Consider the following 23,785-nt stretch of genomic DNA (forward strand, 5'->3'; position numbering starts at 1 on the left):
CTGTTCTCCCTACTGTTGGAGGCAGAGGCGTTTCTGGGTCTGAGGCCTGTCCTGGACGTCAGCTGCTACTCTTAGATATCTCACTGTCTCAACACAAAGTCATTTCTGAGATGAGCTTTCTGCCACTTTGTAAAGCACCCAGAGATAAAGTCCGAGAGGCCCAACGTGAGGTGAATAGTCCAAAGTCATAGACTCTCAGGGCCCAGACCCCTCGTTGGCTTTGTAGTTGTGGCATCAAGGCCAGGCCGGGTCAGCGAGGAGGCCAGCAAGGAGGCATTGGAGGAGGATGCAGAGCCCCCGCTGGCCCTGTCCTAGAGCTGCTTCCTTAACAGCTCCAGGGGCAGAGACAGAAGAAGTGCTTTATAGGAGACTGGAGTCTGGGACTGAGTGGGTATGGGATGTGGGGATGAAACAAGGGATGGGGACAGAGATGGGCTCCACTGTTGGCAGAGCCAGGCATGGGTCCGTCAGTTACTTCCTCCAGCTGGTGGGGCTGCTTGCTGGGGTTTGCTCTGCATGCCTCTGCCAGGCCCCACGGGCCTATCCTTCCCCATGCCCAGAGTCCGAGTCAGGGAAGAAGGAGGGGAGGCTCGTGGGGCAGAATCAGAGACAAAGGAGGAACTGAAGGAGAATGGAGAGGAGCCAAGGAACCCATTCCCTCAGCACAGACGGATTAGGCAGGAGCCCCAGGCCCCTTGGAGACACCAGGCTCCTCCTGAGAGGCTGTGCCTCTGACTCCCCCATCAGGCCCTGAACATGCCACACTGAGGTCTTTTTAATCATACACAATTCAATCTTTCAAGTTTAAAATAAGAGAGCATGAAGACAGGGTCATCCTCCCGAAGAGCAGATTTCAGGGGATCTCTATGGAGAAGCCTTGGTCCTGTTTGGGCCATTGTTGCCTTGTCTGCATAGATGGCGGATTCAGTACCTGGGACTCAGCTGATACTTGGACAAAGCTTCCTAACACAACTTCTAATTAAAAAAAAAAAAAAAAGGAAAAGAAACAGTCTCAGCAAATACGCTCATCTGGGTGAAACTTTCAAAAGACGTTTTATGGATAATCTCAAACACCCACAAATGCCAGTCTCCGAGCCGGAAACACGGTAAAATAGAACGGCTGTCGAAACCAGCTCATCTTCCTCCAGTTTTGAGTTTCCAGAAAGACATTCTGATGGATTTTCGAACTGACTTGTTCTTTTTTCGATCGACAGAGCAGCAAAGAAAGCTTTTTGCTCCTTTTATATTCTCAGTGTTTCTGCTTCTTGGATTCTTGCCCAAATATGCTGTCCTCTAGCTCTGCTAGAACCAGCTGGCAATGTCTTGGCTTAGAATTTATATTCTGTTTCCTCTTTACTGCATTGCCTGCCCTCCCCACCCCACCCCTGAGTTCTTATTGCGTTGGAGCTTCGGAAAAGGAGTCCGGCTGGATGCGGATCGAAGTGAGGCGCCATAACCCCGAGAGCTCGGGTGGCTGTGCTTCCAGCACCCACGGGGCCATCAGCCCTACCCCAACCTTTCTGTGAGATAGTCCACACTCCAAACAGCATCAACAGGTTCCCCAGCTACTGAAAAATTGTGACTGCATTAGAAAACTCTAAAAGTACAAGATCACTTCCAGTTTTCTCAATTCCCAAGAAAGAATTTCCAGTTTCTCCTTTTCCCTACTAATAGTGGGCAAAAAATGCATTTAAGGTTCAGCTTCCTGGCCACAGAGCTTAATGGGATATTTTTCTTTCTGCTTGTTTAACTGGCAACAATTGAGGTTTTTCTTTTCGCAAAGAATTCCGCCAGGAGTGTTCACTCTTTTCTTTGGAAGGAGTTACCTTCTTCTGCCACTTTGTATTTTTAATAAATATCTTCTGAAAGTGAATTCTGATATCCAGTTGGACCTGGCTGTGGCTTGAGCAGAGACATTGCCCTTGCCTCTTCCTCAAATAAGTGAAATAGAGGAAAATCCCTCACCACTGTCCACGTAATGAAGCGCTATAAGGAGGATGCTCATGAACTTTATCCCCATCAGCTACCTCTCCATCCCATCAAAGGCGTAAGGGGGCTGGGTTGTGCTTCCCTACAGATGACTGCACACAGTACACTTCACCCAAGTGAGGCTCCCTCTTCTTTCCCTGAGACCCTACGTGGCCCCCTCTGCACCCTCGGTCCCACATGACCAGGACAGAGCCCAGTGGCTGCGCCTGTCTCTTTGCTCCCTTGTCTTAGAGTTTGCCTGCCTGATCCCTAAGGTGACTTCATCTGCTTAGGCGGCTTTACCTGCTAGCAACCCTGTCGCTCAGACACCCTGAGATGGAGTGGATTTCAAATACTTCTGTCTGTGGTTAGACCACATATTCAGTTGCCTTCCCTAACCCGTCCTTGGAAAGTAAGGTCATAACTGTGACTTGCTAGGACTCCCAGATCCACTTCAGACACGTAGGCCCAGAGGCCCCACAGCCACCACATACCTCATGTGTCCCACATCAGCCCGGTGTCCTCACCCTAGACCCATTTCCCACATTTTGATCACTGACATCATCAACTCTGCAGTCACATAATCCAGAGCATGGTGGGTCATCTTAACTCCTTTCTCCTACCCCATAGCCCCGTGACATGTCTTTAGGTTCCATGTCCTCTCACCACTGTCCCCACATCATGGGCTCCCTTCTTCTCAGCTTCCTTCATCTTTACCTCCACTGCGTCCTCACAAGACCCCTACACAGAACTTCTGGAACATGGATTCATTCAGATAACCCCATCATGGAGAACCTTCTGTGGGTCCCCAATGCCCAGAATGTCTTTGTCCAAACTTCGCAGCCAAGACTCTTCTGAGTCAGTTCCCAACTTGTTTTCTGGCTCGTCCCTCCCTCACTTCCACGTGCTGTGCTACTGCCACACCAAATAGCTCGCTCATGTCCTCTCACACTTGAGTCCTCTTCTCACCACGGTGAATGCTGCTTCTCCCACATAGAATGCCCTCAGCTGTTCTCTGCACGGAAAGCTATCTGTCAAGAGCTGCCTCAGCTGCTGCCTCCTCCAATACTCACCTGATGCTCCTCCACAACGCTTTTTTGCTACTCTTCATGAGCAGTGTCAGCCACTTCTCCAGACCTCCTCTGTGGCACTGGCCTCAGACACGTGCCTCATGTCAGACTAGGCTATAAGCTCGAAAGGCAGAGGCCTTATCTCTGCAACCCTTGCACTGCCCAGCTGGCTACTTCACACAAAGTAGGCATTCCACAGACATCTGAGCGTAAATGTGCATAGCTTGTCTCTGTGTTGGACAGATGGATGAGTGAACCAATCAAAGCAACATTTAATTATAAGATAATTATGTAGAAATGAGACTTGATGAGATAAGCATACTTTAAAAAAAAATGGAAAAGCTGAAATTGATCAACTGGCTCCTTAATCCTAAACTCTGGTGGAGGGTGGTATATAAAATATATAATTGAAAAGTAGGTTTTACAGCAGAATACACATTATTCTTTTCAAGCCCTCATGAAACATTCACCAAGACTGATCACATGCTGGGCCCTAAAGCAAACTTTGATAAACTTAAAGGGATTGAAATTGTATAGTGTGCTGACAGCAGTGGAATCTGGTTAGAAATCAGTTGCAGAAAGACAACAGGAAAATCTCCAAACACATGGAAACTAAACAGCACACTTCTAAATAACTCATAGGCCAAATAGGAAGTCTCAAAGGAATCAAAGTATATAGAACTAAGTGAAAATGAAACCCAATATGTCAAATTACATGGGATGCAGCTAAAGCAGTGTAGAGAGGAAAATTTATAGCCTTAAGTGTTTGTAAAAGAAATGAGGACAGGCCTCAAATCAATAGTTTAAGTATCTACCTCAAGAAATTAAAGGAAGACCAAGAAATATACTCAAAACAAGCAGAAGGAAGGAAATATTAGCAGCAGAAATCAATGCAATTGAAAATAGGAAAACAATGGAGAAAACTCAATGAAATAAGAAGCGTTCCTCAAAAAAAATCAATAAAATTGACAAATCTCTAGGAAAAATGACAGAAATAGAAAAAGAGATCAGCAATATTAGGGATGAAACAAGGAACACAATAACATACCCTGCAGCCATGGGAGGAGACTAAGGGAATACTGCCAGGGGTGTTATATGCACAGACTCAACAACTTAGAGGGTCAGTTTCTTGAAAAATCAGACTGCGAATACACAACCAAAATTAAACAGACAACCGAATAGTACTGTAATCATCGGAGACAATGAATTTATAATTTAAAAGCTCCCCTAAAAGAAATATCCAAGTCCAGAAGATTTCACTGGAAAATGCCACCAGACATTTAAAGAAGAATTCATACTGACTTTACACAATCTCTTTTAGAGAGCCAAAGAGGGGCTGGGGAGCCTGGGTGGCTCAGTTGGTTGAGCATCCAACTTATGGTTTTGGCTCAGATTATGATCCCAAGGTTGTGAGATCACCCCTTCATTGTGCTCTGTGCTTAGCATGGAGTCTGCTTGAGATTCTCTCTCTCCCTCTGCCCCTCCCCCTGCTCAAGCACTTCAAATAAATAAATAAATAAATAAATAAATAAATAAATAAATAAATCTTAAAGGAAAAAAAAAAGAAAGCAGCAGAGGGGAACAATACCAAGCTTATTTTATGAAGCCAGCCATTACCCTGACACTTAACCAGACACATAGTAAGTACAGAAATCTCTCTTATCAACCTGGATGCAAAAAAATCACACACAAAGTATTAGCAAATGAAATCCAACAACATAAACAATAATTACAAACTAGGACCAAGTGGGATTTACTCCAAGTGTGCAAGGCTGGTTCGACATTTGAAAATCAATCTGCTCTATCAACAACTCGCCGAAAAAGAAAAACCCACAGAATCGTATCAGTCGATGTAGTTGCAGCAGCTGATAAAATGCAATGGTTGTAAGGAGGTCACCATCCAGGGGTGGGGTGAGAGCTGTTGCTGAAGGTTATGATGAGTGTGAGAGGTTAGGGGTCCAGTAATAGCTTCTCTGGGAAGGAAGTGAGCTCACCAGGAACACAGGGTGGGTAGGGAGTTGCCACTTTCAGATGAGAGACACCTGAGTGCATTTGTGGGTTGACAATAGGGTCAGACTCCATCTTCTGAGAGAGGCAGTGGGGTGAGAATGAAGGGCCTGAGGGGGGAGCTGAGGGGGAGGAAGCTCATCTTGGATGGCCATGACCTCTGTACATGTTGCCTCTGTGAGCACAGCAATAATGAGGCCTCAGCGAGTAGGGCCCAGCCACCGCACCATTGTGCCACTGTGCCATCTGTGGCACAGGAGGCCAGCCATACCCAGAGTTCCGTGGCCTGGATGGGAGGACAGACAAGTGGCAGCCCTGGGTGACTTTTTCTAAACATGTACTAGTTTCAATTCTCCTTATAAAGAGAGTACGTATTCACAGCGAAATGAGAACATGGGGCAAAATCCAAACAAATGTGGAGAATCTCCATGATCACATCACATAAAGATAACAACTGTCAGAATTGTGACATCTTTCCTTCAAGGTCTCTTCTCATCTCAGGTAGTTTTATACAAGTGTGCTACTATAAAATTTAGATCACATGTAGTTTTACATATTTTTTTTCACCTAACACTAGATCATGACAATTTTCTCTCAAAAGTTTTTAATAATGACAAAATGTTTAGTATAATGTCATTCTATAATTTTTAAAATTATACCCATCTGGGACATTTGCATACTTTTCTTTCTTTCTTTTTATCCCATTACAAATAACCACAATGAACCTCCCTGTATGCGAGTCTTAGTGTACATCTGCGGTCATTTTCTCAGATAGCTTCACTAGATGATGCTTTCCACAGGTGTCAGCTGGCCTGGAGGCCGAGAAGGAGCTGGTCTGAGCTGACCAGATGGAGGTGATGGCAAGTCAGGATGCTCAGAGGAACTCAGGAGAGATGCCCCAGGGAGGGTCAGGGAAGGCATAGCTGGGAGGCCTCATGGGGTGTTCAAGAAGAAGGTAAGGGGATTGGAAGTTGAAATCTGTGGATAGAGAAGTTCAGCAAGACCACAGGTGGACACATGGCTGAGTCCAGACTGTTTCTCTTGCCCTCTGAGATCTTTCCACTAGCCTGGCTTCGAATCCCAGAAACCACTTTCTGCCACTCATTATTAATACTGCCCATGACCTATCTCACTAGGGTGCACAGTCTGTGAGCACTCTGAGGACATGAAGGCTCCTCATGACCCTCCTCGGACCTCATCCAGCACTGGCAGTGAGGTAGTCTGGACCTCCTTGACACCTGACTTCTGACTTTTGAGAAGACACATGGCAGAGGAGTACTCACTATCTTCGTGAGTCCATATGAGCTGAGGTGTGCTTGGAGGCCCATCCCCTGGAGTGGTGAAACACAGAACTGATGCGAAGTAAGCAGTGAACTTCTTCAGATTTGTTATATACCCGTGGTGGACTCCGTGGAAATCTGGTGCAATGGTGACCACTGTGGTGGCCTCGGGGACTTCAGCTGGCCATGCCAGGAGCTGTGAGGGGACAGGTGGACAAAGAGATCCTTTTAAACTGCACATCTTCACTCTCAAGTCTGTATCCAAATTTTTATCTTGTAATTACTGTATCTTCAAAGAAAGCAATGTCATGATTAAGAAACTCCATAAATCCTACATTTTATAATCTCACTTAAAAATATGGAGTTGAAAGGCTATCTCACAGATAATTGTACACAAATATATACATTTGTATATATTTTATACATGTATATATAAATAAAATATCTACTTTAAACATGTTGGAATTATAGACACTCCTCAAACCTTCACTTTCTCTTCACTTAAATATGTTGTGGAGCATACATGTTTTTTTTTTTTTTTTAGCACTATGCAATAAAGACAATGCCATCTTTACTTAACTTAATCGGTACAATAAAACAAACACAATTATCAACGAAACATGAACACAGATATTTTTTCCAGATAGGCACCTACTCTGCCTCAGAAAGAAGCCCGGGATTCAATGAGAATGAATCTTAATTATTTATGATTTATGTCACACTAGTTTTCTGAAAATAATTTAGGAAGTCGATCATAATTTTAAAGAAATATAGTATACATACATATTCCAAGGGAAGTTGTTTTAATGTTTGGGCAACATTATGTATGAGTGTGACTTTTAATTCCTTTGATACCAAACATTTCCAGGGTTAATTAGGTCTGAAGGTTGACATGCTGCAGGACACAAAGCGTATTTATATAGATCAAACCTGACACTGAGCCATTGAATGAATGCTCCAGTCTTGCCAATAAGACTTGACAGGAAAGTCAAGGAGGCAAAATCATCTTGGTTGATCAATATGATTTTCTTTCAAAAAAGCTTCTGAGTGTAGATTCCTCTGGGGGAATCTAAAAGGAAAAGAAAAGGCAGGGCAAATTTCTAGCTACATCTGCCTTTCTAGTGAAAACAAAAAAGTGTTTTTGTAAGTTGAATCCAAACGGGAAAAAGAAGTGAACCACGTGTCTAAGGAAATAATACTCTCTGAATTTGAAATTACCAAGAATTCAAGCAGACTAGATAGAGTCTTTTCTCCATAAAGGTCTTCCCTGAGCTTACCTGCTATTGCAGAACACTAGTGACTGTGATGTAGGTAAAACCAAGACGGGATCCCAAGTCTAACCAGAAGATGATCTAAAAGGCACGATGAACTACACTTTTGGAAATTGCATCCAAATACATCTATGAAGGTAACATATTCTGGTCATTAAGGAAAGTTATCTGGAGGTTATATAGTGGGAATCTGGGTATCTAATTCAAGCCAGGTAGGTGCCCTGAATTCACTGGTCTTGGTTCTATATACAGAACTCTCTCTGAACTTGAGACGGGGAGGGAATAAATATCTTTACCTGACAGAAATATCATTCACTGCATCTAGCACCCTTTGTTCTAAGTCTGGTCCTCTAAGAGGACTTCTCTCCAAGAAGAAGTGGTTTGTACAAATGCTGATTCCAATCAATTGAGATAGGTTTTCCACTGCTAATTTTAAAATAAATGGCTTTTCTCAAAAGAAATTGCTCTGTTATGTATGAACCATCCACTTGAAAACTAATAATTTGAGTTTTTGAACCAGTAGAGCAGATAAGGGCTTGGATAAATGGTGACCCCCTCATCCCCCCTCCCAACCACTAGCACCAAAGCCAACACACTCTGTAACTTGATGCAATGGGTTCTTTATGAAATGAGGAGTGGGCAGCCTTCTCATTGGTCACAAGACCATGACATACCAGGACGGCCACCCAGGGGTCTGAACTAAGTCCATGTACCTTATATCCCTGGTTGATGCCGTTGATGAACTGCTGAGGTGGGGGATTCCAGAGAAACTGGATGGTTGTGGAATTCACAGCTTCCATCTGCACGTTCTGTGGGGGCGCAGTAGGCACTGTTCCAAGGCAGTCGTGGAAGACAGCAAAACAAACGGTAGGAGGCACGGTAGGGAGAAGAGATGAAAAAGAAACTCTTAACTGCCACTCCTGATTCACAGGCCATTACAGCATTGAGAACAGGGAAGTGTGATGAATGTTTCTGGAAGCTAATAGTGGCATTATGAAGAAAAAGAACTGGGTTATTTCTCATCTTGTGCTGGAGAATTCTTTAAGGTGTTGGTGTAAAAGTGGACTGGATCATCTCATTCCACGGGTGAGGCTTTCCCAGGAATCCCAAAATAAAAAGCTAATAAAAGTGGGAGTGAATGGGTGACGGGCACTGGGTGTTATTCTGTATGTTAGTAAATTGAACACCAAAAAAAAAAAAAAAAAAAAGCTAATAAAAGCTTTCTCTGGTTCATTTCTCAGTGACTCAGTGTTTGAGATCCAGGCAAGGTTTCGAGAAACCCCTTCCCCCCTAGGTACCACCATGTTTCAAGCCCATTTATCCTTCGTATGGGAAAAAAAGCATCCCCTCCCATATGGATTGTTCATTCATTTGGAGACTAAATTTCTCTTTGTCTATTACAGGGATCACCATTTTGTCTTCCTGTTATTGACCAGCTACCCCAAATGGCCTGCCTTCCAGGAAGTCATGTTGGCTACTCATGCAACTGAAACAGGTGCATTGTTCTGTGGAGCAGCAGACACCTAGGACAGAGCAGCCAACTCTGCCCTATGAAAGCATGGAAGGCTCTGGCCAGGAGGCACCTAGACTAGGTCTGGCAGAAATGTCTGAAGAGGGAAGGCCTTGAGAAAGGCCTTCTCCATTGGGGAAATAGAGTGAGCAGGACCTGGGACTATAAAACCCCGGCATACTGTGAGGAAACAGTGAGCATGACTAGACATGGGGTACATGGGGGCAGCTGTGCTGAGGATGTAGATAGGTTGCTTTGGGCATTGCTTCATGTGCCAAATACAATGGTTGATAAAGTACACGGCAGACCATCAGGAATCCAAAGGGTTTTGAAAAAGGCAGCCATGACTGGCTGCTGGAGGACAAGAACCTCACTGGCCTCGAAGGAGGGGATGAGCCCACTGGCTGTGACATCCAACTTTCTGCAAAAGAAGGTCCTGTTCTTTCAGAGCTTGCTTCAAAGATAAGACACAGAAGCCAAAAGGATCCTCTGGCTCAAGGTAAAGACATAAAGACAACAGTTTCCTGGCACAGAACACACGGGGACAGAGCATGGTACTGTTAAAGATTACTAAGCCTCTCATTATTCTCTTCTCCAAAAGCTCATCTCATTAGGCAGAAGTGAAAAAAGCATAAAATTCACCCCAGCCCCTCAGTGTACTCCTCAAGTAACGCTCTTTTCCCAGCCGCTCTTGATGCTGGCTGCCAGGCCAATAGTCTGGTTCCCCACTCAGCATTTGTGGATTAAAAATAACTAAATAAAAATGGCCAGGGGGGATCACAGTGCTGAGGATGTAGAATGCCGGGAAGAACGTCACTTCCCAGTACTGAAGCTGAACTAACTACTAAATCTTAAATTTCCTTGAGCCTGGAGGAAAGCCAAGGTCAACAAGGCAACCAGGGAGTCTGAAATGTTAAGGAAAGATGGGCCTCTTGGAGGGGTGAGGGTGCAAGTGCTGGCTCACCTGCGACAGAGAAGGATCAGGGGACACTGTGCAGCCAGGTAGGGGAAGCTCAGTTAAAATTTCTAATGAATCGCCAGCACCTGAATGCGGGCTGGCAGGGCAGGACAGAGCATTCGGAGGCTGCAGATGCCCAGACAAGTTCGGTGCTACCGAGAAATGAAGGAGGGAATTACAAAGGCCTTCCCATTGGAAGCCAAGTGAGCCAGGAAGCTATGGAGTAATATGTTTAAGGTACTGATGGGAAAATCTATGGTCCCAGGGTTCTTGTCCTGTGAAAGCACCATAAAGGCGTTTTCAGGGAGATGCAGATGGGGAGAATTCATTACCAGCACACCAGCACTGTGAAAAACGCTGGAGGAACGTGATACCAGACAGACACCAGGCCTAGCTGTATGCAGAGAAATGGTGATTTCCAGAAACAGCTAAGATGAAGGCAGATAGAATAGATTTCTTTTCTTATTTTGACTCACTCTCAAATATAGCTGATAGTTTAGAGCAACAAAGGTAGTGTTTCATCAGGACCTGTAGCGTGGGTACGAGTGAAATGAGTGGTCCTGACAAGATGAGAATTGGGAAGGAGGCTCTGGAAGGACACACTGACCAGATTCTTACATTATGCATATGGTATGCCTCAAGATAAACTGTGATTCATTAAGGATGTCTGTCATAAACTCTGGAGCAATCACTAAATGAGTTTGGAAAAGATATAAAATAAGGCAAGCATGGGGAAAATGATGTAAATATGAAAATACCTAATTAATCCCAGAGCAGGTAAGCAAAAGGAGCAGAAAAGGAGAAAACAGGAGAGGGATCAAATAGAAAGCAATTGTCTAGATTACAGATTTTAACTTTATCAAGTCACATAAAATGTAAACAGTCCATACATACCAACAAAAGACAGGCCATCGGATGAAAAGCGAGACCTGACTTTGTGGTGTCTAAAAGAATCTCACTTTAAAGGTGAAGACATAAAGAACTTACAAATAAAAGAACAGAAAAAATACACTCTGAAGATATAATCCCTCTGGAGTACAGAGGGGCAGCACATGGGATTCTGCGGGTGATGGAAATAGTCTGTGTCTCGATCACGGTTGTGATCGTGGACTATGTGTGTTTATCGAAACGTACACAACTGTACCTTAAAAAGGGGGAATCAATAATTTTCTGTAAATTATATCACAGGGAATCTGACTTTTAAAAACTGCTGTAAGGGGGCACCTGGGTGGCTCAGTGGTTGAGCGTCAACCTTTGCCTTTGCCTCAAGTCATGATACCGGGATCCTGGGGATCAAGTCCCATATTGGGCTCCCCGCAGGGAACCTGTTTCTCCTTCTGCTTATATCTCTGCCTCTCTCTGTCTCTCATGAATAAATAAATAAAATCTTAAAAATAAAAACCTGCTGTAAGTTTTTTGATACTTTTCTCCCACCATGAGGTGATATCTGTGCCTGGGATCCTGGCATGCGGGCTCAGCAAATACTCTGCCCAGGACCCTGACACCACCTTGGCTATCCTGGGGGAGCCCAGCCTCGAGCCTTCCCTGCCATGGCCCCGACATGTGAGAGGATCCATGTCCTGCCCTCCAGCCCAGCCCAGCCACCCTCAGACTGGGGGCCTCCCCTCCGGCCCCACAGCACCAGGAGGTGCTATAGGACAGTGGTTGTCTTAAACCTCTAGTTGTCTCCACTGAAAGAAGGGAAGACATGAAGAGGGAGAGACGAGGAAGGAGGAACAGGGAAAGGGAAGAAAAGTATCAGGGGCACCTGGGAGGAGACTCTGACGTGTTGGCTGCTTCTCCCAGAAGCCTCATTCTGCCCTCCCTTCTCATCAGCTGGGGTCACATCAAAGCACCAGGTTCAGAGTGGCTCTGCCTGCGGCACCCCTGCATCACAGCCCGTGAAGCTAGAGGCACAGTCCATCCCAATGTCCCAGGAAGGAGGTTCTGGAGCCCCAGAGTCCTTCCTCTTGCCCACCTGGGGCTTTGTCCAAAAAAATCACCAGTTGTCCTAGCCTTCCTTTGGCTTCTTGTCACCCTAATTATTGTCATCGGAAATGACTCATGAATACAAGGACGATGGAATTACAAATTCCCTAAAGTGAAAGAAAGAGCTACAGCCAGAAAATCCTTGTCGAAAGTGTTTCCAACAGAGGCTGAAAGGCCTTAATTATTGAGGGCTATGGAGCCCTCCTCTTGCGAGGAAAGGCTCTGGCCTTGCTCCCAGGTAGGGCTTCTCTGCAGTCTTCACAAGAGATCTCAGTGCCTCGGTGGCCTCCCATTGCTCCCAATAAGGCCTCCAGGGACATTTTCTCCCCAGATAATTAGCATTTAAAGTGCAGTTCTTCCCTTGTCCCTAACTGCAGACCTTGAAGAGGTCTGCTAAAGTGACAGGTGTTATGCTCTTTTGTAGTTTTCATCGCTCAAAAAGAAAATTCATTTTTTCTAGATAATTCCCCCTACAGTGATCCTAGTACACTCTCAGTCTTAAATTCAACACAGCTTTAACTCTGTCTTGATTCTCACAGCCAAGGACAAGGAGCCCTGTCGTGAGCACCTAGCACCCATGCTCCCCTAACAGGGGAACGGAGAAAGCACATGAGCAGTTTTAGAAACAGGAATTAATCTGATACAGAAAAGTCTGTGGCCGGGATAAAGCAATGGCTGAAGTGGGATTTCTTGGAATGGGCAAGCAGGAGGCACCACATGGCAGAGGAGCACCAGAGTTAATGATGTCTTGTCGATTCTCCACAGTGGTCAACCGCTGTTCACAGCCGCTGAAAAATTTACAACTATTGCATTACATTTGAAAACTTTATCTGTGCATTGCATACTACTAAGTGAAATATGCCAATCTGAAAAGGCTACATCCTGTGTGATTCCCACTAGAGGACATTCTGGAAACAGCAAAACCACAGAGGTAGTCCATTAGTGGTTGTCAGGGGAGGGGAGGGAGGGACGAGTAGGCAAAACACAGGATTTTTAGGGCAAACTATTGTGTATGATGTCACAGTGGATGCACGTCATCACACTTTTGTCAAAACCCACAGAGTTTATGGCACCAAGAGTGAACCCTGATATAAACTACTGATTGTGGGTGACACTGATGTATTGGTGTAGTTCAACAACTATAACAGATGCACCACTCTGGTGGGGGATAGTGATGGTGGGGGAGGCTGTGATGGGTAGGGGGTACGCAGCCCATGGGGAACTTTTGCACCTTTTGCTCAGTTTTGTGGTGAACTTAAAACTGCTCTAAAAAACAAAGTCTATTAAAAAAAATAAAACTAGGGGCACCTGGATGGCTTAGTTGGTTAAGCAACTGCCTTTGGCTCAGGTCAGGATCTCAGGGTCCTAGAATCGAGTCCCACATCAGGCTCTCTGCTCAGCAGGGAGTCTGCTTCCCCCTCTACCTCTCTCTGCCCCTGCTCCCCGCTTGTGCTTGAGCTCTCGCTCTCTCTGCCTGTCTCAAATAAACAAATGAAATCTTAAAACAACAACAACAAAAAACTAGACATGACTTTACTATGCACTTGCTGAACCCAGCCATTGTTACACATTTTTCAGGAGCATCTGCAGGGAGGTCTCAGAGCAGCACAGCCCACAGCACTCTCCCCGACATCCCCATTCACCCAACCTCTCAAGTTCACTTTTACGGTAGTTCAAGCTGCTTATCACCAGTGAATTTTGTAGTTATTGTTAAGTGTGCATGGAATTTTTTTTTCAATTAATTTGCTAGTATTTTTGCCTGGTCACATATAGAGGGCGTGTGTGATTATGCTTATTTCCTGGTGTTAGGTGTTCCTCAGTAAAATATGAATGACTTTTTAAAAATTCCCTTCTACCTCCTTCCCTTTCTTTCTTCCTGGCTAGTCATGTAAATTCAGCAAGATCTGATCCTTGATGGATTTCAAAATGAATCCTTGGTTTTAGAAATTTAAAAATGTTTTAAAATAATAAGCTACATAAATAAATCAACTCATTAAAGAGGACTGCAGCATTTTACAGCTTCAAATAATTGACTTTTTGAAATATTTGGGATCAGAGAGTACATAATTAATATTTATAGGTCATGAATCTTTCAGAATTTTAGTTCTTTAATCAAATAGAAATGAATGTGTCAATATTGCCTACTGCATGCTTTTTTTTTTCTTGGATTTTTCAACTCAACTCATTTGAAAACATCCTTAAGAATGCATGCAGCCACAACTTTCTGAAAAGCTGATTTCTGAAGTCATTAAGCCCACAGTCCACTATATGTACTTTATATTTAATCATATAAATATATATTAAAATCATTTATGTCTGTATTAGTAATACCATTTTATATTTATAGAGACATATTTCCCCAGCATAATGAACAATTTTCTAATTAAAGGGAGTCATTGGGACGCCTGGGTGGCTCAGTCAGTGAAGCGTCTACCCTTGGCTCAGGTCATGATCTCAGGGTCCTGGGTTTGAGCCCCACATTGGGCTCCCTGCTCAGCCTCTGTCCCTCTCCCTGCTTGTGCTTGCTTGCTTTCTTTCTCAAAAATAAATAAGTAAATAAAATCTTTAAAAAAATTAAAGGGAATCATCAGGTAGTAAAAGTCAGATAGTAAAAGAATTTTCTGCCCAGGGAATGTCATGGCGATGCTCTGGAATTGAGATTTGCATGCTCAGATCATCTTCTCCTTTAGCCTAAATTCAGTATCTGATGGGAAAGGAATTGGATGAAGTGATGATGCCAGGCAGATCATGCCAGCACCTTTCCCCCAATAGCTGATCTTACCCAGAAAAGATTAGAAGTGGGAAACTGGATGCAGCTACAAAATTGGAAGAAAGGGTATTTATGAATTTGGTTACAACTGTATCAGATTGAATATGAGAAGTTGGTTACAACATCCTGCTGTTGAGCACTAAAGCCAACACTCCTCCTTGTAGCTGCAGAATCATTCCTCTTGTCAGATTGTGTAGAAGCTGTAAGAGACATGTCTGGGACCAATGGAGCACGGGAAATAGGACAGGTATGGCTTCTGAATAACACTGGTAGAAGGTGTGTGGATGACATGTCAGATGGAAGACTGACATGTTGGAAGACTATTAAAGCAAAACTTTCTGATTAACTCCTTCAAAACAAAGAGTGTTACTTATGTTGTAAAATCATATACCTGTGTTAGATTGAGCATCCTGTTTGTGAGGCATTTCCTGTATAAGCTTTACTGGGGTGCTTAGTAGATACACCCAGAAGGAAGTGAGGAAGCCAGGACAGTGCAGAAGAGGGCATCTAATCCCTTCCAGTTGTCCTCAACTGAGGCCAAGGGACTGGGCTTTTCCATGCCCAAAGCAGCCAGCCACTAGCCAACCATAGGCTGACCTGGGGGAGGAGGTGGGAGGTTCCAGAAGGATCACAGCAGTGAACCCTGAGCAGACCCTGTGCCAGTGCTGGGGATGGGGAGGCGGCCCAGAGGCAATGATCGGGACCGGCACCGCAGTATACCACATATCAGTCATGCTAGGAAGGATGATATGGGCAAAAAGCTAAATGGATATTGGGAATAAGTAAGGTGTCAAAGAACACATTTATAAGTTTAATATACCAAAGCTAACAGGAAGGCATAAAGATTGTACTGCAAAAGTCAACCTGAAAAGCCTCAGATTCAAGAAATTCATTGTTTTATTCAGAGACATTATTTGTAAGAGGTGGCCTGTGGCCTTGAACTCTTTATTAAGGATGCTATTGGGATGGTAAATCTACTAAAATCCAGGACACTACAGTCCCACCTTTTTTTGTTGTTGTTGTTTTGTGAAAGACCAAAAAAAAATGGCATCCCTTTTGACAAAAGGATGTCTTTTAGGGTTTGATGATAATGCTACATGTCAGGTGAGGTTAGAACTATCAGTATCATCCATCCATGATGGAGGCTTTGCTGATTTAATGATCTGAATGAGTTTGTCTCTGGGTCATCTAACTGCCATCCGTTAGTCTTCTAATAGCATTACTCAAAAGTGGGAACTTCGCTGTTTCCTATTTCTTTTGTTTTTTTTTTAAGCTTTATTTATCTGAGAGAGGGAGAGGCAAGAGAGAGAATCCTCAGGCAGATTCCCCACTGAGCGTGGAGCCAGTTGTGGGGCTCAATCTCATGACCCTGAAATCATGACCTGAGCTGAAATCAAGAGTCAGATGCTTAACGGACTGAGCCGTCCAGGCGCCCCCCTACCCGTTTCCTATTTCAATTGCAGATGGAAGCCTATGGGCTGTCAGAAAGAAGGGTCCCAAGTGTGTGAACTAAACAAAGCACTGTTATTATCACTGTTGCTATTAGTTTTGGTGACTTGGAGTCACGTTGAAGATTTGTGGAAGCATGAGTTATTGGCACCAACAGTGGTTCCATTAACTGACACTTCTGAGCACCTGAGTGGACATGGTTGAAACCTTGTAGAAGCATCCTGACACATACGGGGGTCAAAGCAGAAACTCACCTTGGTTATGGAGTTAACTGTGCACTGGAGAGAACAGGATCAATTTTATAATTCTAAAGGAGTCACTGTTTGAACTCTGAAGGGAAAATATTAAGACTGGCAACAACATCTATGTAGAACCATAGAAATACTCATTATTTTGAAATACTTGATATGAAAAACATTTGCTCAGAATCCAATCCATTCACCTCAACTCAAAAAAACGTTCAACATTATGTCTGTCAAAGAAATGAAAGGAAGAGCTGTTAACCTAAAGAAACATTATGCCCGTAAAGTGCTATTTAAAGAGGCTGAATTATCTGCATTCCGGTTAATGGCAAGGAAGAAGTTTCTCCTAACTGGGGAAAAGGTAATAAATAATCTTCTAACATGTGACTACCTACTTGTGCAAATACTTTCTCGTCAATGGTAGCTTCCATGTATTGGAAGAGGTTAAAAGTCTGCATGCAGTCTGAATGGAGCCATCTCAAGAATAAAACCAGATATTAAAACCATGACGTTCACCAATCAAGGTCAAGTATCTCACAATACATCTTGAGAGTTCTGATTGGGAAGGTTTATGCAAATTCATTATATAATAGTTTCTCTTATATTCTCCAAAGGTGACCAATGAGGCTTAAAAAAATACTGTTATGAATCCACAGACTGACAGGTATTTGAAGCATTTCACTTCATTGCAATTATTAGTGGTATTGATTTTCATATTTTCCCATCTTTAAGTAGGGGGAGTCTCTCCAGGTGAGGATGAGTCTTTTTGACAAGCTGTCCCTAACATTTAATAGTTTCTTTGCTTTCCGAGAGGTCAAGATCTTGCAGGCTCATCTTATATATTACCTGCTGGATACCTGACCTGGAATCTCTGTTTACTTATCCAAGAATGCCTGTGGTTTTTTTTGTGTGTGTGGTTACTGGGAAGCCCAGGGCTACTGCATTGGTTCCTATATCTATGACTTTTTTAAAAAATTCTTTTTTTTTTAAGACAAAATCATCATACTACTAATTCAAATTCAAAGTTTCAACTTTCAACAAAAATCTCAGTTCCCAATAACATCAACATAATACTTCTTTGCTTTACCTCATAACTCTCACGCAATAGTCTTAAAATGTAAACCCAACACCATCATTACCATGTGACTGCTGATAACAGTCTCAGACCTTTTTCTCCCCATTTTTTAAAAGATTTTACTTATTTGTGTGTGTGTGTGTGTGTGTGTGTGTGAGAGAGAGAGAGAGAGAGAGAGAGAGACCCCAGGATCATGACCTGAGGGCAGATGCTCAACCGACAAAGCCACCCAGGTGCCCCCCAGTTTTTGTTTTTATGCCTGGAGTATATCCTGTTAGGGATGTATAGTCAAGTAATCATAGTTTAAAGTGACTTGAAGTAATCGCTTTCTGTTTGGTTATGCCACCAATTTAATATATGCTTGTATTCATTTCTTTGAATCTTACCTTCAATTTTTTAGTATTTTACAAATATTTGTAAGTTAATTTAGTTTTATAAACAGATAGATAGATGGTCTCAAAGTTACTAAGAAGCCCTATTTCTGCTATTATGCTCTCTTCTTTCTCTGCAGGGATACCGTGGAATTTCTAGGAAAACCTAGAAAGCAGCACAGCACAGTGGTTTATGAGCCAGAGTCTTGCACCAGGACCTTGGTGAGGGCCTTTCGGTAGGTCTCGCCTTACCATGGAGGTGGACAGTCTCACGTATGGGCCTTCCCATCTTTCCATTTGTTTGCAAGTGTCTCATTGGAATAAGTTTCTACAAGTCAGGGGGTTGACGGTTTAGCCAGGTATTGGCATCAGGAGTTCTACCAGTTTGGGGTAGAACATGAAAAGGAATTAGCAATATTTTTAAATGAGACAGATAATTTGCATTTTGACATATTTAAAACTTACAAAGCGGGATCCCTGGGTGGCGCAGCGGTTTGGCGCCTGCCTTTGGCCCAGGGCGCGATCCTGGAGACCCGGGATCGAATCCCACATCGGGCTCCCGGTGCATGGAGCCTGCTTCTCCCTCTGCCTGTGTCTCTGCCTCTCTCTCTCTCTCTCTCTCTCTCTCTCTCTCTCTCTCTCTGACTATCATAAATAAATAAAAATTAAAAAAAAAGAAAAAAAAAAAAAAAATAAAACTTACAAAGCATTTGAAGTAATGGAAAGACTTTCCGCCCCAAACTGTTTGATAGTGAGCTACCAAGGTAAGTCCCTCAGTCCCCAGAATCTGTGGCATGTAAGTCATAGAAAGGACATTGACCACCTGACCACAATACAGCCACAGAACCCAGAACATCAGAACTGCATCTTATCTACAATTTCTCCTGTTTCTCCTGTAAGGTCCTCCCCTCCATGGTAGTAAGAATCCGGTCCAGATCCTGTGCTGCTTTTACTTTTCACGTCTCTTCGGTCTTCCACCTGGGGCTGTTGCTCAATTACTTCCTCGACTTTCACAGCCTAGGCATTTCAGGATATTACAGGCTAATTATTTTCTGTGTATTGTCCCTCGGTTTGTGTGTGTCTCGTGTCTTTTCTCAGGTAGGTTCCAGCTATGTCTCTTAGGAAGGGGGAGCACAGAGGTGGTGCTCTGTTATTTCATAGAGTCCTCTCTGCTGCACGATTTTGCTTTGTCCCATCATGGGAGGTTCACTTGAACCCTCTGTTGCCTGAGGTTTCTCCTCAGCAGAGTTATCCCTGTCCCTCTGTAATTCCTATGCATTTTGGGAGGAGATGCTTGGAGACTACGGGTACCCGTTCCTCATTAAATGTCCTCCCACTAACTGCGGCATCCACGGATGTGTGCTGATTGACCTATCAGTATTCGTATCATGTTGCTTCCCCACTAGCACTGAGCAAGCGTGTCTGTTTCAAGTCTTATCACAGAATACTGTCAGATTTTCACATTTTTGCGAAAATGATAGGTGAGAAATGGTGTCTCTGTGTAGTTTCCTTTGTGCTCCTCTTATTATTGGCAAAAGTGAGCACCTTCTCATGTGGCTAAAGGCCACTTGCACTTCTGTTAATTCTCTTATTTCTTGACCTCTCTCTTTTGCTTACTGGTCTTCTACTTCTCTATTTTAAAACTCTTAATAGACAGCTTAATATACAGCTAGTAACGACTTCTCTGGGATATAATTTGTCTGCTGTTTATCTTTTTTTGACATACAGAATACTTTAGCTATATAAACATATAGTGAAATTTATCAATTTTTTTTCATTTATTGCTTCTAGATTTTAAATGATAGAGAAATTTTCCCTGCTTCCAGGTTATACAGAATTCACTGTTTTCTTCTAGTACTTCTGTGGGTTCCTGTTTTTAATATGGATCTCTCTGACCCATTTGGAATGCAATGTTGAATCTGGTGTGGAGAATGGCTCCAGTTTCATCTTTTCCCATAGAGTAATCCACTTACTTCAATACTACTTATCAACAATTGTGTTTTTGGTTAGTCATTTGAGATGCCACTGTTTTTGTGTACTAAGTTTTCACATGTAATTGAGTCCATTTCTGGATTTCCTGCTCCTTTCCATTCATCTTCTGTTCCTGCACTGATACTGCACTCTTTTAATTACAGAGCTTGGTAATATATTTTCATTCCTAAAGGACTAGTCCACTCTCATTGCTTTTCCCTTTCAGGATTTTCCTAGCTATTCTTGTTCATTTCTTCTGGATGAACTTTAAAAATGAATTTCTCTAGCTAGAAAAAAGATTCTGATACTGTTTTTGTTGAGATCATGGGACATTTCTAAATTAAGGTAGGGAGCACACAATCACTGTGATGATAAGTCTCCTCACCCAAGAACACGATGAGACTATCCATTTGTTTGTGTCTATTTGTATGACTTTCAGAAATATGTGTAGTTGGACATTTCTTGTTGAGCTCACCCCCAGATTTCTTTCCTCTCTTTTCTTTTTTAATGTTATTCAGCTATATTGAAGTGAGGCCTTCTCTCTGTTCTTTTTTTTTTAATTTATTTTTTATTGGTGTTCAATTTACTAACATACAGAATAACCCCCAGTGCCCGTCACCCATTCACTCCCACCCCCCGCCCTCCTCCCCTTCTACCACCCCTAGTTCGTTTCCCAGAGTTAGCAGTCTTTACGTTCTGTCTCCCTTTCTGATATTTCCCACACATTTCTTCTCCCTTCCCTTATATTCCCTTTCACTATTATTTATATTCCCCAAATGAATGAGAACATATAATGTTTGTCCTTCTCCGTATTATGCTGAGTGAAGTAAGCCTTCTCTCTGATTATAACTTCTAGCTGTGTTTTGTTTGTGCTCATGGAGTCTCCCATTTCCTTATGCGGATTTTGTAACTGGCTAGTTTGATAAATTCTCTTATCATTGACAGTAGTTTCTCCATGGGCTCTTTTAGTTTTCAGATATCAAAGTCTTATTGTCTGTAAGTAGAGATAGTTTTAGCACTTCCTCTTCAGGTCTGGTGCCTCTGATTGCTTTCTCTTGTCTACTGCTTTGGTGAACAGTCTCCCTGCAACATTCAAGGGTGGTGGAGACTGTGAGCAGCCCATCATTCCTCATTAGCAGGAGCACCTGCAGTGCCTCCACATTAAGCGAATGGAGAAAACAGACTTGGGGGCTGAGGTACATATGCCATTTATCATACTGAGTAAATATGTATGAATTCCTATTTTATTACATATTTTTACTATGGAGAGGTGTTGAATATTGTCAAATGCCAAAACTGCATTCTTGGATTAAACCCCACTTGCATATGATCTACTACTTTTTCACATGCTGTTTGAGTTTTGCTTGATAATTTTTGCATTTTTGCATCAATATTCATAAAGTGGAACACCAGTTTGTAACTTGGCTTCTTTGATACAATCTTTGCATTCTCTGAAATCATTTGGGATTTTTCGTGGCCTACGACACACTTGATTTTCATAAATGTTCTCTGTCCCCCTGTAAAATGAGGTGTATTTTCTCTTGTCAGAGTTCACAGTTGGTACATAAATTCTACCTTATTTATCATGTCATTTAGGTATCTATACTGTGACTGATTTTACTTTTTGTCTACATCTGCCTTGGGCTGAGAGACATGTTAAAGTCTCCTTTCATTAGTGTCTCTGTTTTCTTTGCATCTCTTACTGTTTCTGCTTCATGCAGGTCATTGCTACGTTCCTAGGTTCATAAGTGAATGTTACTACTTCACAGTGAACTGCAGCTTTTGGCATTATGACATGCTCTCCTTTCTCTTTTTTTATTTTTTTATATATGAGATCTAGGGGCCAGAAATCAAGATTATGACTCCTGCTTTCTTTTATTTGTATTTGCCTGTGTATCTTTTCTACATCTTTTTACTTTTCTACCTTTCTAAGTCTCTTCCTTTTGGGTATCTTGTGTTTATAGTACCAGTTAGATTTTGCTTTGCCAGCCAATCTGGAAGTCTTTTTTTTACAGGCTAATTAATTTCATTATATTTATTGATATAATCAATAAATTTGGCTTCAGTTCTGTATATTGTATACACACATATGTTACATACATATTATAATTATACATATGCTTATTGCTATGTCTCTGTGTATATGTACACATGTGTATGATTCACAATGTGGTCTGTTTTCTTTTTTGATATATTTTGGTAATTAGGAATGTTTGTATTTTTGTTCTAATATTTACACACACACACACACACACACACACACACTAAAGTATTTACATAGCTCTAAGTCCTCTTTTTTGATACAATCTCTTGATTCCCTACTATAGGCAATATTGCAATGTATTCTTTCCTCTCTAGAAACACTGTGATGTGATCACACAAACTGATGATACAATAAAACACACCAGTTCAATATACAAGGATTAGTATAATGTGCTGGAAGACTTCTTATTTTGGCTTCAGATTCTCATTTACACAAAGAGATGTCAGCTTTATCTCTGGTAAGGGCATGCTAACACAGAAGTACACATGCGTATGTATACGTCTATGTGCATATGCATGTGTAAATGTGCATATGTGTACTATTATCAAACCAGGTCCTTTCTTTGTGTTTATGTGGTGAGTATAGGTTTGCAATCCCTGTCTTCATGGAACTTAGAGTCTAGTGGGATATGCAGACATATGTGATTCCATGTAATAAGTGCTACTCGGAAGGTCAACACAGATTTCCTTCAGGTAGACTCTATGGAAGAGACAGTTCCTGAGCCAAATCTTTAAGTATAAGTAGGAATTGCCAAGTGAAAATGTGGTTGGAAAGTTATTGGCTGAGTATGTGCCTGAGTCTGTACCTAGGCATGGACACAGATTCCAATACATGCATTTGACTCAACATCATGGTTCTGTCCTATGATATTATGCTCACCAGATCTTTGATACATAATGCTTCCTCTGTGAAGCTTCATAGAGGCCAGGGCCATGCAAGACACCCAGATGGGTACAGATCGAGTTGTATAGACTGGAAGAGGAGATGCAAGGGCCCTCGAGGCCATGAGATCACCTGCAGCACCCAGATGTGTGGTCCCTTAGCTACAGTTGGCACAGCTTCTCAGACAAACGTCCCTGCTCTTTAGGTGATCTTGCACCTCTGCTATGCCTGATAAAGGGGCTTTTCCTTATGCTCAACTAAAATCTTGCCTTCCACAACTTGGGCCCAGTGGTCCCTTTCTGTCTCCTGGGTAAACTGTCCCTTGCACATAAAGCTGTTGGACTATTTGAAAATCACAACAATATCCAGTTAGGCTTTACTACTACTGGCTAAACAAACATCCTGTTTCTCTTTGTTTCCCATACGGCAGGATTTAGGGAGCACTGCCCACTGTGTACTGGCTGTCTTCCTCTGAAAAGCCTTGGTTTTCTTATCATCCCTCAGGGCAAGGCACCTGGAACTGAGCTCAGTGCTCCAAGAGACATCCAGCCAAGATACGATTCCATGGTATTGTGATCTGCCTTGATTTGGAAATATGTGATCTACACAGGGAGATTAAGATTATAGTCGTAGTTCTCCTTGGGTGACTCACCTTTCCCCCAGTCTTTCTATGGTGACAGTTGGCAAGTCCTATCTCTCCATCCCATGGTCACATGATTGGTGTGTTTGTGCGTAAATGTAGTATTTGGCTTCTATGTCCCAACTTGATTTCAACCATCAATCTAAGAAAGCAATTTATTTTTTATTTCTGAGCTGAGAGAGAATACATGAATTACCTCAGCTGTGACACCTGAATATATGATAGGCATGCCATATCTCTGTTCCCTCCAAGTCTCTGACAGAAGTGCTGGCCTAGAAGAGCCAGAAG

The 23,785-nt window shown here is 42.7% G+C and overlaps 1 protein-coding gene across 12 annotated transcripts in view; it reads right to left on the reverse strand.

Annotated features, from left to right (window-relative positions):
* SDK1 (sidekick cell adhesion molecule 1) overlaps positions 1-23,785 on the reverse strand; it is a 537,600-nt gene that overhangs the window by 152,928 nt on the left and 360,887 nt on the right. For all 12 annotated transcript variants that reach the window (XM_038539586.1, XM_038539587.1, XM_038539590.1 and 9 more), the window contains 2 exons: positions 8,310-8,425; positions 6,329-6,521 (listed from right to left, as the gene is read on the reverse strand). In XM_038539586.1, the coding sequence (XP_038395514.1) occupies positions 6,329-6,521; positions 8,310-8,425 (309 nt within the window). The remainder of the gene's footprint in view (positions 1-6,328; positions 6,522-8,309; positions 8,426-23,785) is intronic.

The sequence above is a fragment of the Canis lupus genome, chromosome 6, assembly GCF_011100685.1.
Source record: "Canis lupus familiaris isolate Mischka breed German Shepherd chromosome 6, alternate assembly UU_Cfam_GSD_1.0, whole genome shotgun sequence".
Lineage (NCBI taxonomy): Eukaryota > Metazoa > Chordata > Mammalia > Carnivora > Canidae > Canis > Canis lupus.